Here is a 17050-nt window from a genome sequence, read left to right as displayed (position 1 = left end):
GTGTGTGTGTGTGTGTGTGTGTGTGTGTGTGTGTGTGTGAGAGAGAGAGAAAGACTGACACTATTTAAGGCCACTAACTTGTATAATTAATATTTGTCTAACCACATAGAGTTAATCTTTAAAAGAAGACCAACAACCTTTTCAGATTTATTTGAAGCTGTGTAGAGGCCTACTAGGTATTCCTTACTAGTAAAATATATTTAGTCATTGAATGTAAGAAATTATATTTGTTATTATATCTGTTTGTTATATCCTCAAGATATTTCTCAGGACACTTGTCTTTTCCAGTCTCTGGTCTAAGGTCACTCCAGCTAACTTGTAAGTTACACCAGATAAACGCAGCTGCCAAATAAATCAGTGCACACAGAAAGGAATGTTGTGTATCATCGCTGAAGCAAAAACAAACAGGAACTTTTTCTGCTGCCTTTCAGTACTAATGCATGAATTAAACAACATAAAACTCTCAGATGTCCAGAGTGAGTTGATTGATAGAGTGACATGGCCAAAGCAAGAGAAAAAGATCCAGAGACATGACCAGTCTACATTACTAGTCTGGTCAAGTGATTTTTGATTTTCTGGGTCACTGTGTCTTTAGAGCTTCACAGGACCCCTCTTTACCGTAGGTCTGAGACGATTGCACAATCAGGGGGTCACTGACAATTTAATGGGAGCAGAGCCCCGAATGCACAAGCACAACGACCAATCACCCATCAAGCCCTCTCCCTCCCCTCCCCTTCCAGTGCTCACATAGATACAATCTGAAGGGGAAAAAAGAGCAAATCCTATTTGCTTTGAAACTGGTTTATCTGTAACAATATTCTTGTGAGTTTGTTATGTATTTCTGTTGCCACAGACAACCTCAGGAGATGCAGCTGCTCAAAGCTTCCATACAGAACTTGCTGCTATTCATTTAAATGCATGAAATAAGCAGTGACACAAACATTCATTAATCACAGAGCAGGTGGCATTTATCGATTTATACAATTGTGCAAACTACACAAGACAGCATGGCCTCTTTAAAGTATATACTGGTCAGGGACCTTGGTGACTTTGTATACTACTTTGAAAATATACTGTTTACTACATCCTACAACATTCCATTGTGTTTCTCTGTAAGGCCCGTTTCACACCGGGAGCGTGACATGTGGGTCATTCCAAGTGAAAACAGCCAAAATCGGGGTATCATGTACATGGTACCTCTCAGATTTTGCTGAAAAGCGGTGAAAATATGCCTTATGTTACCAAACGAGGGAATCTGAAGTTTCAGGTCAATATCTCAAACGGTTTGCCTGTGGCGTCCCTTTGAATTTCGGGTGCCACGGCCGTAATTGACACATTGGAATTTCACATTTCATCTTTTGCCATTTTTGAAAGCCCATAATGTCTGTTCTAATAGTGGTATACGGCTGGAAACTGGTGTGGTAGTTCATTGTAGTCTGTAATACACAATTCTGGAGGCAGAATCAACATTCCTTACTGTTTGGGTGAGAGGTGGGTCACCAAAGTCCTAAAAAATGTTGACGGCATGTGTGATTTTTCACTTTTTGGGTGGCCTTAGCACCACAATTAATGATCATATTTATTCTAAACAGGATTATTTGTTATATGTGGGAACCTTGCTCTTGCCAAAATTAATTTGAAGGGTATGGTACCACTGGCGGGGGTTTTATGGGGGTCCAAAAACCCTCTCCGGCAGAGGTGACTCTTTTGGAACCCCATATTTGGACCCCCAAATGACCATGTGGGCACTTGATGATCCTAATGGGATTTATACCAGATAAAGATACATATTTGTTCTTTCTTTTAATGAAATGTCATTTTTGACTATGAAGCTCCATAATATGAATTTTATTCTTCATAATGCACCATTTTGGACATTGTTTCCAGAAGTCTGGAATGTAGATCAGGGAGAATTTAGTGATGATAAAGCATGAAAATAGTGGAAATAACTTAGTATTATGCTCAGTGATGGCAAACAATTAAATACTGAGACTGTCACGACTTATCCCCCATGAAAGAGACCCGCCATCAAACTTTTAAAGAACTAAATAACAAGAATGTTACATAGTGTAAGAACTAAATAACAAGAATGTTACATAGTGTAAGAACTAAATAATAAGAATGTTAAATAGTGTAAGAACTAAATAATAAGAATGTTACATAGTGTAAGAACTAAATAATAAGAATGTTACATAGTGTAAGAACTAAATTACATAGCGTAAGAACTAAATAATAAGAATGTTAAATAGCGTAACAACTAAATAATAAGAATGTTAAATAGTGTAAGAACTAAATAATAAGAATGTTAAATAGTGTAAGAACTAAATAATAAGAATGTTACGTAGCGTAAGAACTAAATTACATAGCGTAAGAACTAAATAATAAGAATGTTAAATAGTGTAAGAACTAAATAATAAGAATGTTAAAAAGTGTAAGAACTAAATAATAAGAATGTTAAATAGTGTAAGAACTAAATAATAAGAATGTTACATAGCGTAAGAACTAAATAATAAGAATGTTAAAAAGTGTAAGAACTAAATAATAAGAATGTTAAATAGTGTAAGAACTAAATAATAAGAATGTTAAAAGTGTAAGAGTTGTTCTTGCCGCTGTCACTCTCCAAATAAAATATAATTAAAAATTTAATTGAAAAGCGTCTTTAACTATTATCCAAGAAATTGTGGAAGCAGTGGCATAATTTTGTCATGGTCCTTTTGGTCAAGTTTGAATTGGCGAGCACTGCGTCCATAGATGTCTGGCACACTGACACAACAAATGATATGTTGGAATGGCACCCAACAGGGGATCTGTCTTTGGTCCGATGGTCATGTGAGGATGTTGTTGACACACTTCATGGATTTCACAAATTTTCCCAGCAGTGTCAACAACATCCTCAGTATTTAATTGTTTGCCATCACTGAGCATAATACTAAGTTATTTCCACTATTTTCATGCTTTATCATCACTAAATTCTCCCTGATCTACATTCCAGACTTCTGGAAACAATGTCCAAAATGGTGCATTATGAAGAATAAAATTCATATTATGGAGCTTCATAGTCAAAAATGACATTTCATTAAAAGAAAGAACAAATATGTATCTTTATCTGGTATAAATCCCATTAGGATCATCAAGTGCCCACATGGTCATTTGGGGGTCCAAATATGGGGTTCCAAAAGAGTCACCTCTGCCGGAGAGGGTTTTTGGACCCCCATAAAACCCCCGCCAGTGGTACCATACCCTTCAAATTAATTTTGGCAAGAGCAAGGTTCCCACATATAACAAATAATCCTGTTTAGAATAAATATGATCATTAATTGTGGTGCTAAGGCCACCCAAAAAGTGAAAAATCACACATGCCGTCAACATTTTTTAGGACTTTGGTGACCCACCTCTCACCCAAACAGTAAGGAATGTTGATTCTGCCTCCAGAATTGTGTATTACAGACTACAATGAACTACCACACCAGTTTCCAGCCGTATACCACTATTAGAACAGACATTATGGGCTTTCAAAAATGGCAAAAGATGAAATGTGAAATTCCAATGTGTCAATTACGGCCGTGGCACCCGAAATTCAAAGGGACGCCACAGGCAAACCGTTTGAGATATTGACCTGAAACTTCAGATTCCCTCGTTTGGTAACATAAGGCATATTTTCACCGCTTTTCAGCAAAATCTGAGAGGTGTCATGTACATGGTTGGCTGAGTTGGAGTGGAATGACCCATGTGTGTTGCGTGTCAGTTGCGTGACGGCTGCGTGACGTTTTCTATGTCTTTGCACACCAGAAACGTGTCTGATGCTGCGCTGCGTTTTCTGTTTTTTTGCATTTTGCCTGAAGAAGACCCAGTAGGGTCGAAACGTTGCATTAAATAAGTGGGAGTCAAAAGCAGTGTTGCGGACATTAGATTTTTTCAATTGGTGTGCAAGCTCTAACCTGTTACCATGGGAGCCGAAATAAAAATGGACACGCCACGCAGCTGACACGCTCACGCCACGCACCCGCTGTGAAACGGGCCGAACCCTCATCCATACCGTTTATAAGAGATGTGAAACGGGCCTAACCCTCATCCATTCCATACCGTTTGTAAGAGATGTGAAACGGGCCTAACTCTCATCCATACCGTTTTGTAAGAGAAATATAATGGGCCTAACCCTCATCCATACCGTTTATAAGAGATGTGAAACGGGCCTAACCCTCATCCATTCCATACCGTTTGTAAGAGATGTGAAACGGGCCTAACTCTCATCCATACCGTTTTGTAAGAGAAATATAACGGGCCTAACCCTCATCCATACCGTTTATAAGAGATGTGAAACGGGCCTAACCCTCATCCATACTGTTTGTAAGAGATGTGAAACGGGCCTAACCCTCATCCATACTGTTTGTAAGAGATGTGAAACGGGCCTAACCCTCATCCATACCGTTTGTAAGAGATGTGAAACGGGCCTAACCCTCATCCACACCGTTTATAAGAGATGTGAAACGGGCCTAACCCTCATCCATACCGTTTATAAGAGATGTTCTGTTTTCTGCTGTGGCAGTCCAGCACCCACTCCTTGCGGACGATCAGTCCACCGGCTGACTTCACCTGACTGTATTTGGGTGTGTTCGCAAAGGCACATCTAAAAACACATCAAAAACAAAGACACACACAGCGGTCATGGGTGTGTTAAGGCATGTTTTGCGAGGCCTGTTTGAAACAAAACACGCACAATCATGACAACATTGGAAAACACACAATCCAAACTACAAATGTACACATTCTCCAAAGCACAACAACAAACACAACGCAAAAAAAAAACCACAATGACAAACACAACCACTAGAAAGTACGGCCATCACGAATATCACAACTAAAACAATACAATGTTAACTTCGTATCTGCATAGAGCCAGAGTCGAGACCTCAATCCATATATTATATCTTATAACATAAAGTATTATAAGAACCATTTTGAAAGCTGTGATGGCAAATAAAGATGTTTGCATTGATTATTTAAAAAGGGTCTAATATTTTTTTTTTTAAAAAGATGAAAATACTTCTTTTTCTGATTCTATGTTTCTACCACATTGTCTTACAAGTGGCAGTGTAATTTTCAGTAACAACAAACAGTCGGAGAAAACAAAGTGGCAGTTCAACCAAGATGCTCTCCACACTCCTACAGTTGTGAGAATAAGTTTACGCACCCATGCGAAAGTTGACTAAAAAGAGGAATAAAAAATCATCTTTTGGAAATGGACATGGGGTACTATCCATAAGATCACCTCTCAATGCAAATCAAGCCAGCTATTAGGCTAACTGAAATATACACATGTCAATCTCCAGGTATGGTGAGGGGTACAGTGGGCAGTGCTTCGACTCGGCCAGCTTCACTCGCGGTCCGCGTGTGGGATCACGCGGTATCACGCGACTTTAATTTGTATTTTCCCAGTGAGACGCTGCAACAACCCAAACAACCGGTAGATGGCTCAAGTGAGCAGGGTGTCTCATAAAAAGAAATGGAGCCTGGAAAACCCTACACAGACTTCACTACAGACTTTAGCAGACTGGTTTAGAAATAATTTAATAGCCAGAAATATGCCTGCCCTGCCCTAATAAAGAAATATTTGGTTAACTGCGAGTGAATCCCGTTTGCAGCCGTAGAAGAAACGCAGGACAAATTAAACATTCTGGTTTTCTCCGAGTGCAACGATGATAGACAGACATCATTTGGACAAAATATAGAGCATATTAACCTCCGTTGCTCAGCCAAATGCCTTCCTGTTATCACAGAGTTACAGGCGATAAACGATTTTTGATGGTCACAAGTTTACTTCATTAGCGGTTTATTTTTTTGATTATTAAAGAGTGTTTTTCATTTAAAGGTTTGACTTCGTGCTTATTCAGTAGAGCATTTAGTGCTCTTCCCAATCCCAGACGTTCACATTGCATGTTTGTTTGTAATGGATGCAACCGCGAGATAGGCTACGCGTTTGACGGCAATGAGTTGTTAATGGACATGAACCAAGACATATAGCCCAGCAGCAATCTAGGGACTGTTCGTTATTTATTGAAGGGGCCACCGGAGGAATTTTGAGTGCTTTAGTCAAAAGTTGCATGACCCTCCCTTGCCTGCTAGAAATTGTTCAATGACCCTCCGACAGAATTGTTAAAAAAGACATGACCCTCCCCTTGCCAATTGTCGCATGTCTTCCGCCCGCGCTGCTTCGCGCCACAGCCACACACTGTGATAACGTTCTTAAATCAATCTTTCGTGAGCTTGCATGCTACCAGTACTTCTATTTCAAATGTGTTGCGCCTGTTTGTACAATTTCACAAATAATCATATGTGATTAATAATACGACAAATAATCCCTGTGCATGGGGACCGAAACAATGCATGCCAACTTTTTCCATGTTTATCACGTATTTTAACTTTCCCCCGCTGTCTTGCCGTAGAATAGGCTATCCCATATTTTAATACTCTCATAACAACCCTGCCATCGGGCCTGTCTCTGTGTTGCCCTGTTGCTACCCCTTGCCCTTCCAACGAAACAGATGTCTTCAAATCATCGTTTTCCTTGCTTGAATGTCATACAGTAAACATACAACTTTATGCAGCAGAATTACGCATAGGCTACTTGGAACATAACACATTTGACAAAGGACAGATGTATCATAACACCCCCAATTATCACCACTTTTGTTCAGAAATTCTTAAAACCAACGATGTTTTTTAACACTTCAAAATAACATCTGCATTTTTCAGTAGCCATAGGTGTGTAGATTTGAACAAAATCTGGTTTGGTTCTTAACGCGAGCATTTACTGCCTGGAATATCCGATTTTGTTTACCACGCTCAGAGTTATAGTGCTGGCCTGATGGGTCGCCTATTTACACCGTTTCAACGGCACATGGACGGTTAGACCGAGAATTCTTGTTGTGAAATTAAAATTCCACTGGAGCTCCAAGCGGTTGTGTACACGCAGCCTTACAACACTGTTTACAGCTCTTTGAGTCACGGTAAAATTTCATTTTTGGTACATAGCTAATTTAGATACACCTATGGTGTGGGTGGTTGCGTCTCTTTAGGAGTCCGCTGTCTTGGTTTGTATAGAAATGGATATAAGTGACACAAACACGCAAGACGGTGGAAATACGGGACCGACGGTAGCCTAATAGGGGGAGTTCCGATGTGTTGCTAGTGACAAAATATTAACTTTCAGTGTTTTACGATGTCTTTGTCATGGGGAAGTGTTTTTCCCCATGCATTTATTCTAGGCTACTGTCAGTGACTGCCGTGAGAGAAGCGGGTTCTGTGTTTCGTTCATGTCAGTGACTGACGCGAGAGAAGCGGTGTCTGTGTTGTGTTGCGTTGCGTTAATTTATTTTCATTGGGCATGCCGTGCCGTGCCGTACACAGCTCTTCAGTTCTGACAAAGCCGAAATTACTCCTTTTGAAACAATGAGTGCAGGAAGCGCGTTTGTATGGTTATATTGCTTGACGGGGGGGATACCAAGCAGCTTTCAGCCATAAGGCTACTTTGAGAACATTTCAATTCACCCGACACTAATATTCAAAATGTTGAAAACTATTTCGGCATAGCCTATAAAGCAGTTTAATTAAATGGAATGTTAGTTGTAAACAAACGAGCTACTTGGTGAGGCTTGGCCTCACAGATGCGCTCGTGCCATTTTTTTTCACGGACCGTGGGGGGGGGGGGGGGGGGATTGGGGATTGGGGGTTCGGGGGTTCCATGTTCCATATGTGTTGTGCATGCATTACTTGAAAAGAACTAGCTCCAGTTATGTATGAGCAGTGAAGGTAACGAACTCTTAAAAACGTGAAAAACGTGAACTTTGAACTTTGAAAATTGAACAATATGAACTATGAAAATTGAACAACTTGAAGCTACATCTATCAAGTGTGAACATGCTTAACAAAATATGGGAACAAAACATGGGAACTAAACGTGCATTACGAATATAATCAGTGGGAGCCCTGTGCTTGTTTCCATGCAACAAGACAGTGACACCCTCAGTGTGTTTGAAATGTCCAGTCGATTGCGCAATTTGGTCTTAGTTGCAGTCATTGCAGAAAACCCGGCCTCGCATAGATACGTGGTGGGAAATGGTAGCAACGTTTTCAGCGCTTTTACGGCTCTCGGGATATTCTGCTTTGGTTTTGATCCAAAAACCCGCCAGAGAGGTTTCCTCATACACACTCTTAAGACCACAGTCATTTGCAATTTCGATCAACTGCTCTTCCTCCTGCGCTGACATGTTAGGACTATTCGGGATATTGACAAATGGGTTGCGGACCCACTCATTGGTTTGCCGTGGATCTTTGGAGGATGGGAAGTAGCCTAACGCTCAAACTCATTTGAAAGCGCAACAAGGTGATCGCGCACCAGCTGCTAGAGAAATGGCCCTGCCTCAGTCTCTCCCAAAACCCCCACTACTGTTTGGAACATATCAAATACACTCCGTCCCCATTCGTCCCCACAAATCAAGCTTGGCTTTAAATGCAGCGACTTTATCTGCCAGTTTAAAGACAGTCGTCATTCTCCCCTGGAGTAACAGGTTGAGGTCATTAAGCAACCCGAATATGCCACATAGGTAAGCGAGTTTTGACACCCAGTCCTCATCACTAAAATGTGCAGCTAACGGTGACTTTTTTTCTGTAAGAAATCTCTGCAGCGGCTCTCGCAACTTAAACACCCTGGCCAGTGTCTGCTAAAGATGCTTGTTTTTTGTTGCTCATTCTAGCAGTTTAGCTAACTTCGTGTGACACTACCGTTCGCCAAGAACTGATCAAGTGAAGTGAGCTGACCTGAGGCTGCGCAGCGCTGAAGTGTTGAAGGCGGGACAGACGTAAGAAAGTAGACCTTGCAAAATGCAAACATGCGTGCAATCAAACAACTGCATATAGGCCTATGCCATGTAAAAACGTGACATTATTGCGAATTAAATTGAGTTTAGTTTGCATGCATTTTTTTTAAACTCATGTCGTAGGCTACGGCCCGGTTAGGAATGTACGGGCCGCGGCCCGGTGGTTGGGGACCGCTGCCTTAGATGGCAGGAAAAATCTTCAGCCTATTAACTGACCACCCGATTCACGTTGGCTGGGGGGGAAGGGGGGCCATCAGACATTTGTGACCAGTTAATCCGGCCCTGCCCCCAACAAATCACACCTTCCCACCTCTGACAGCTTAAAAGAACTCACAGACCTATTCACAAACCTGCGTATTTTGCCGTGTTTTGAAATCCTATGCAGCTACAGGAGCTTTCAATCGTGAGGAAGCAATTTTGCATTGTAGGCATAACTAACATGCAATAACGCCACCAACAACAACCAAAACTAGGCTAATCATTGTGAAAATGTAAATTAAATGTAACATTATTGTGAATCAAATTAAAATGTTCTCTTTTGCAAACGTAGGCATAGTAACAGAATAATTTAATAATGTTACAAAGATACTACATCAATCCGTATGTTTCATTAGGCTACTAGGCTATTTGTTTTGCCTTATTCTTGATTCATTTAGGCTAGGCCTTTTTATTCAGGGGCCGTAGGGGCCTATTCACAAATAATTTTAAGGCTAAAAGTAGCTCCTAACTGGCGAATTTAGGAGCAACTCCTAAAAATAATGGGCGTGTCACTCCTAACTTTAGGACTCCTAATTTTTTTCACAAAAAGTAATTCACGAAGCATTTTAGACCTAAAAGTAGCACCTAAAAGTCTGGGACAGCTTAAAAGAAGTCGAGAGGACTCCTAACTCACTAAGACCTATTCATAAACAGCTTTTTGTGGCATTTTACGTTGCAATGTTTTGAAATGCGCTATGCGGCAACAGGAGCATCCAATTGCGAGGGAACAATTTTGCATTCATAAAAGGAATGCAATAACGCCACCAACAACAACCAAAACTACTCATTGTTAACATGTAAATTAAATGTAACATTTCATTGTGAATCAAATTAAAATGTTCTCTTTGCAAACGTAGCCTAGGCATATGGTGACAGATTAATTTAATAATGTTGCAAAGGTACTGCATCAATCCATAGGCCTATGTTTCATTAGGCTACTAGGCTATTTGTTTTGCCTTACTCTTTATTAATTTAGGCTAGGCCTTTTTATTCAGTTATTAATCATCTTCCGTCTTTCTCACTATGTAGCGCACGCATTCTCCGACCTGTCACCTGTCACTCATCATCGGAAGGGAGGTGTTTGGAATCATTCCCGCGTTACAATCGTCAGCCAATCAAGGTGGTCACTTCAGGGCACCAAAAACATCTTGCTCATAAAAAAGCATCATACCGCACATTGTGGCGGGTCTGTTATTTACTGTAGGCTGCGCAAACCACAGGGCAAGCCTGCATTCGAGGCCTTCGGTTGAAGAATTTTATATAAAGCCTGCGCTAACAGTAATCCTCCTGCCCCTGATAGGCATACCACAGCTGTGAATATGTGTGGAATGTTCAAGTAATAACACAATCCAATGTGTGTCTCAATTGTCCCCCGCTGACCACCAACCCCTGCTTAAAAAGCCCAACCTGGATGCAAATTCTTTGAATAACTACCGCCCCATCTCTAAACTCCCTTTCCTTTCCAAGGTACTGGAGAAAGTAGTGCTGGCCCAGTTGCTTCCCTTCCTGACTGAGCATAACATCCTTGAGCCCTTCCAGTCAGGTTTTAGAACACTCCACAGTACTGAATCGGCTCTGCTAAAAGTCACCAACGATCTGCTTCTCACTCTAGATTCAGGTCAAAATGCAATCCTGGTTCTATTGGACCTCAGCGCAGCGTTTGATACTGTGGACCACAACACCCTCCTTACCCGTCTTGAGGACTGGGTAGGCATAAAGCACTACTTTGGTTCAGCTCCTACCTCAGACACAGAACCTTCTCAGTATCCCTTGGTTGCTCCTCTTCCTCCTCAGCTCCTGTTTCCTATGGGGTCCCACAAGGCTCCACTTTGGGCCCTTTGCTGTTCTGTTTATACATGCTCCCCCTTGGTGACATCATCCGGCAATATGACATCTCTTTTCACTTCTATGCTGATGACACCCAGCTATACCTGCCCTTAAGATCTGATAACTCCATTCAGCCTCTTCTGGATTGTCTCCAGGATATTAAGTGCTGGATGAATAATAACTTCCTTCAGCTAAATGATAATAAGACAGAGGTCATAATTTTTGGTCCTTCTAAAGCTAGACCCCTGATTGAAGGAAAATTAGCCCACCTCTCCTCTTTTGTCAAGCCACATGCCAAAAATCTAGGTGTCATCCTTGATTCAGAGCTCTGTTTTAAAAGGCAGATTAGTTCTGTTATCAAGAGTAGCTTCCATCAGCTGAGAATTATTTCCCATCTCAAACCCTCTCTGTCTCCCATGGACTTAGAAACAGTAATTCATGCATTTGTTACATCCCGGTCAGATTATTGCAACTCCCTCTATCTTGGTCTCCCCCAGTCCCAACTTTCTCGTCTGCAATTGGTACAAAATGCAGCTGCTAGGATGCTTACTGGCACCAAGAAATACCAACACATCACCCCTGTTCTGGCCTCCTTACACTGGCTCCCCGTTAGCTTTAGGGTCTACTTCAAAGTCCTTCTGATTGTTTATAAGGCATTACATAGGTTGGCTCCCTCATATATTTCAGACCTCCTCCATCCCCTCTCAGCATCCAGGTCCCTTAGATCTGCCGACAAGGGTCTTTTCTCTGTGGCCCGCCCCCGCCTCAAGCAAAGAGGCGATAGAGCTTTTGCGGTAGCAGCCCCACGTCTGTGGAATTGTCTGCCCCCAGATGTTAGACTTTCTCCCTCCATCACCACTTTTAAATCAAGTCTAAAGACCCACCTTTACTCCTTGGCCTTCCCTGCTTCCTAGCTGTCCATCTCTCTCCTCTCTTCTTCATATTCAAGTGTCTTCTGTACTGTTGCTATTTATTTGTTTAGGGCTGTCTATTTGTCTATTGTATTTCTGTATTTGTCTTGCTTCTCTCTGTGCTTGCCTTTTATATTTTGCTTGTTCTGATTTGCTTTTATTTTTATTTTTAGCCATATCCTCTGTGCAGCACTTTGGTCAGTGGAAACTGTTTTAAATGTGCTCTATAAATTAAATTTACTTACTTACTTACTTACTCACACATTTCTCTAGATTTTGCAACGAATTTACATGACACAATGCCATAAAATATGCCAGTTTTAGGACACAGAATAATGTTTGTAATGATACCAGTTAGGCCTACGTTTAACAGTAACAAGTGTAATGGCCTATTCATTGTCGAAGGTGCATGGTCAAGTGAAATTCTTACTTTGGAAAACAAACATTTGCCGATATCATCGACGATCATCAGAATATTGCTCTGGACTGCAGGTAACTTGTTAAGCCAGTGGTTCTCAAACTTTTATTTAATTCCCCACTTTGATCAAGGGGCATGACTGATGATAGTGGAGATAACGTGTTATCCCATGGCCTTTGCCAGTCAGCATCTCCGACGGTAGTCTACCCTATTAAAAATATACGTTTTCGATGTCCCAAACGGAGAGACATAGGCTACTTTATTGTTTTTAACGATCTCTATGCTACTCACAAAAATGTAGGCATGGGGACATGATGAAGTAGGCTATCCAACTGTCGTGTGTTAAATTATTGTGATTACGAGCCAGTGGTTTTCAAACATGCGTGACTCGGACATCTAACTAAATGCAACAGGCTCATATCGTCCTCGCATTCGCAAAATGAGGACCAGTGTTTTGTCAAATTGCAAATAGCTATTCGTTTTAACGAATTTTTATGATAGTATGCTTTTTGTATAGGCCACTATCTTAATCTTGGAATATCGGGAGGGAAGTGGCGCGTCTGCAGTCAGACAAATATGAATGTAATTCTGCGGCATAAATTAGATGTATTTGTTTATTGTACAGAAAAATAAAAATGACATGTCAAGCAGTCAATTGACTACATTGCAGTCAAGAAGTAGGGCAAATTAAGACACTGTTTTGATTTGCGTAGTTGCATTGCCCCCAACACTGACAATAACATAGCAGATTTCGATTTTCGCTACCACCGTGTAGTCAAGCCTTAAGCCATACCCAAGTAGCCTTAATCGAGGTAATGTTTAATTATGCATGATTTATTTTGTTATTGAATTCGTAGGCTGGGATTCCTCTCGGTAACAATTATGTTTGGTAGCCTCCTGCTTTTTCAGAAGGGGCGGCAGTCAGGCTACTGACAGAGCGATGTACAGTGGCAGAGCGACGCACAGTGGCTGAAAGTGGTACTAAAGCTTCACGCAGCTTCACGCCTCGTAATGCGCGACTGAAGTGGCCATTTGAAAGCGATGCCCACTAGGGGTGTAACGGTTCATGTATTCGTATTGAACCGAAACGGTACGGGCGTCACGGTTCGGTGCATGAATTTACACGGAGAATACACGGTATAAAAATACATAAAACTCGTGTGCGGATTAATTAATGTCATGCGCAATTACTGTTACGTAGCGAGAGTTACGGGAGTTCTTTAGCGACACCTAACGCTAATCTGTAGCCTCGCCTTAGCTCTGAAGCTCTGATTGGCGCCTATGTTTTTTTTTGTCAGGTCGTCGGTCGAGTCCGTCAGTCATTAGCAGCACTAAGGTTAGACCTACAAGAGTTAGAGGATCCGCTGGTCTCTTTAAGATCGCAAGTTTGAGAACTTCAGTTACAGTAACGTTAGTACAGGCGAAAGAGTGGTGGATAAGATGAAATTGTGTGTCGGCGTTGTTCAGCATTGGGTATGTGAGTGGAAAAAATGCTACACATATTCGAAGCCATCACCCAGATGATGTAGGCTACCAATCACTGAAACGAGGGGAAAGAAACTTCCCGTGCGCTTCAGCAGCCTTTGGATACACATACAAATAGGGCCAAAACCTATGGCTTAAATTAAATGATTTCGTAATGACAGAAAGCTATGTAAATCGCGTGGTAATTACCTTTATGTTGGGGTAACTTGTAACTTCTCACACGAGGAGCTGGTAGTGTAAGTGCAGACAGTAAAATAAAGTGACAACGCTAAGCAGGCTAATAAACAAACCATGCTAGTACGGTGAGTTAACGTCAAAGGGCAAAGTCACGTGACTTCTAGTTGTAGTCTGTTTATGAAATGAAAGGAGCAATTTCGTTTTTTAAAAAAAGGCAAAATAGTGTGATATTTTCACAGTTAGTAGGCTAGATTATTACTTTACACACAATGAAAAATATTGAGGCAAATTGTAGACCCTTCCATATACAACTAAACACAGATGTTGAAGGTCTTGCTTAAGTGGATTTTTAAAAATCATTTTCTATGTAATTTGCACTTTCAGAAATAAGAGATGCTGTAGGCCTATTTTCAGTTTTATAGCTGATTGTCTTATTTTGTTTACAAGTTACAGATTGAGTCTGGGCACTTATTGTACTGTTTAGCCTACATCTTACACACTTCAGGCTGTTGCAGATAGCTCAGGGAAGAGACTGTATGACTAGGTGGTACAGCCTGAGACATGTACAAAAAAAAAATGCTTTCTGCATTTTTGTTTTGCTTTTCCCTCCATTGTACCGAACTCGTACCGAACCGTGATGTCCGAACCGAGGTATGAACCGAACCGTGACTTCTGTGTACCGTTACACCCCTAATGCCCACTGTATGTGATGATGTGGGGCCAAGGGAACTTTATCAGGATGCATAGTATCCTTCTCCAGTTGCGATACACACTTTATCAGGATGCATAGTATCCTTCTCCAGTTGCGATACACACTTTATCAGGATGCATAGTATGCATGGCTTCTCCAGCTGCGATACACACTTTATCAGGATGCATAGTATGCATGGCTTCTCCAGTTGCGATACACTCACATGAGATGGGTGGCGTCCGGAGTCCAGTCGGGACGGTACTTGGCGCCCATGGCCAGAGCTTTGTCCCTCAGATCGCCCCGGAACGGGTTCTGGAAGCCGCTGAGGACGAACACCACGCCCTCCAGGAGGCGGTTGAAGGGCGCAGGTGTAGAGGGCTGGACCTTGGGGCTGGGCTTGGGCTTGGCCTGGGTTTTGGGCTCAGCTTTGGGCTGGGCCTGGGCTTTGGGCTCAGCTTTGGGCTTGTGTTCGGCTTTGCTTGAGCTCTCCCTCTTGTCTGAGGGCTTCTGTGCTGACGAGGCTGAGGAAGAAGCAAGCAGACACTTTCAAGTTTGTTTCATTTGACAATACAGACAACAGACAGGATATTGCAGTCTGACACACCTCAACACCATGATCAGTTCAGTTCAGATATCCAAAAGGGCTACACACTCACAGGTCAGAAAACACAGCTTGAAATGACAGTGAGCAGCATAATGAAAATAAATAATATAATAAAAATAAGAATAAAACAATACACATGTGTGTGTGTGTGTGTGTGAGGGTGAGTGTGTGTGTGTGTGCATGTGAGGGTGAGTTTGTGTGAGGGTGAGAGTGTGAGTGTGTGAGGGTGAGTGTGTGTGTGCGAGTGTGTGTGTGTGTGTGAGTGTGAGTGTGAGGGTGTGTGTGTGTGTGTGAGGGTGAGTGTGTGTGTGTGTGTGTGTGTGTGCATGTGAGGGTGAGTTTGTGTGAGGGTGAGAGTGTGAGTGTGTGAGGGTGAGAGTGTGAGTGTGTGAGGGTGAGTGTGTGTGTGCGAGTGTTTGTGTGTGTGTGAGTGTGAGTGTGAGGGTGAGTGTATGTGTGTGCCACCCCATGCCTAACCCTTGGGGCTGGGTGTTGTTGTGCTGGGTCTGGCTTTGGGTTTCGGGGTGCTGCTCTTGGCCTCTGGGGAGCCCACTGGACTGGGCTTCTTAGGAGGAGGGGCCTCCTGTCTCTCTTTGCTGAACTCAAACTTCCTCTTCACTGGAACCTAGGAGACAGAAACAGCAGAGAGCAAGACAGAGAAACAGAGAGAGAGATAGAGAGACAAAGAGAGACAGACAGACAGAGAGGGCAAGACAAGACAAGGCGAGAGAGAGAGAGAAAGAAAGAGAGAGAGAGAGAAAGAAAGAAAGAAAGAGAGAGAGAGAGAGAGAGAAAGAAAGAGAGAAAGAGAGAGAGAGAGAGAGAGAGAGAGAGAGAGAGAGAGAGAGAGAGAGAGAGAGTGTGTTACAAAAGAGCCAAGTCACAAAACATGACATCAGTCCACATCGCACGCAGCAAAACTGAACTGGTGCTGGAATACATGCAATGGTTCATTTAGCTCATTTAGTCACTGAGTAGACAGTGATTGGACTTATTAGGTCACTGATGACCAGATGAGGAATGTGTTCATGATGGATGCTGTGATGCATGTCGTCTGTCTAATCATTTGTGAGACAACAAAGACACACATTGCTTTCCCTGTTGTTGTTCTTAGTCATGGTGATGCAGCCTCTGCAATTAACCAGAGCATAACTGACCACATAATTAACCAGAGCAAAATGGACCACGCAAGATTAAATGTTTACACATCATCACCAAGGCATAAAAAAACAACTTAGTTATACAGGGCTTCTTTTCTTTCCTGTATCTAACGTATTCTCTTAATTTGGGCATTGGAGAAATAGCTCATCATTGAGTTGTAGAACAACAGAAGAACAAAGATCTTGCGGTTGACGAGATTTAGACAGATAGATAGATAGATACTTTATTGATCCCCAGGGGAAATTCAAGACAATAGTGATCGCTCGGTGATCGTCAGTTTAGGCTGTGTAGGCTAAAAATCCATATACTGTAAGGTCCATCAAATACCTTCTTGAAAGATAAAGTTCTGACTCTTTTTGCTAACTGAAGTTCAAATGCTTAATCCAAGCCGGAGGCCTGTGCCAATGACATGGATCAATCACTTTTGTGGATCCTTCACTTCATTCATTTTTTACATTTTTTATAACAAAGGCGGAGTTGATCAAGAAAAGTATTGAGTGCATATTGGAGGATTCAATTTGAACCAGTACAAGTGCACCATTTATGGCCACGCCACTCTGCAAGGTCTCTGGCCCAGAGTGATTGGGGCAGGAGAGGTGAAATCACCTCCATCAGAGTGACTGGGGCAGGAGAGGTGAAATC

At 42.0% G+C, this 17050-nt stretch overlaps 1 protein-coding gene across 1 annotated transcript in view; it reads right to left on the bottom strand.

Annotated features, from left to right (window-relative positions):
• Positions 1-17050, bottom strand: part of xrcc1 (X-ray repair complementing defective repair in Chinese hamster cells 1) — a 50947-nt gene that overhangs the window by 15311 nt on the left and 18586 nt on the right. The window contains exons 8-10 of the mRNA XM_076279685.1: positions 15725-15872; positions 14867-15164; positions 4511-4627 (exon numbers count right to left, since the gene is read on the bottom strand). Of these exons, the coding sequence (XP_076135800.1) occupies positions 4511-4627; positions 14867-15164; positions 15725-15872 (563 nt within the window). The remainder of the gene's footprint in view (positions 1-4510; positions 4628-14866; positions 15165-15724; positions 15873-17050) is intronic.

The sequence above is a fragment of the Alosa pseudoharengus genome, unplaced genomic scaffold (assembly GCF_046254945.1).
Source record: "Alosa pseudoharengus isolate Yale_2024_CS ecotype anadromous, Long Island Sound unplaced genomic scaffold, YU_APseudo_1.1 YU_APseudo_1.1_scf_12, whole genome shotgun sequence".
Taxonomy (NCBI): domain Eukaryota; kingdom Metazoa; phylum Chordata; class Actinopteri; order Clupeiformes; family Clupeidae; genus Alosa; species Alosa pseudoharengus.
Note: the sequence above shows the minus strand (reverse complement) of the source record. Positions and strands in the feature narration are given on the sequence as shown.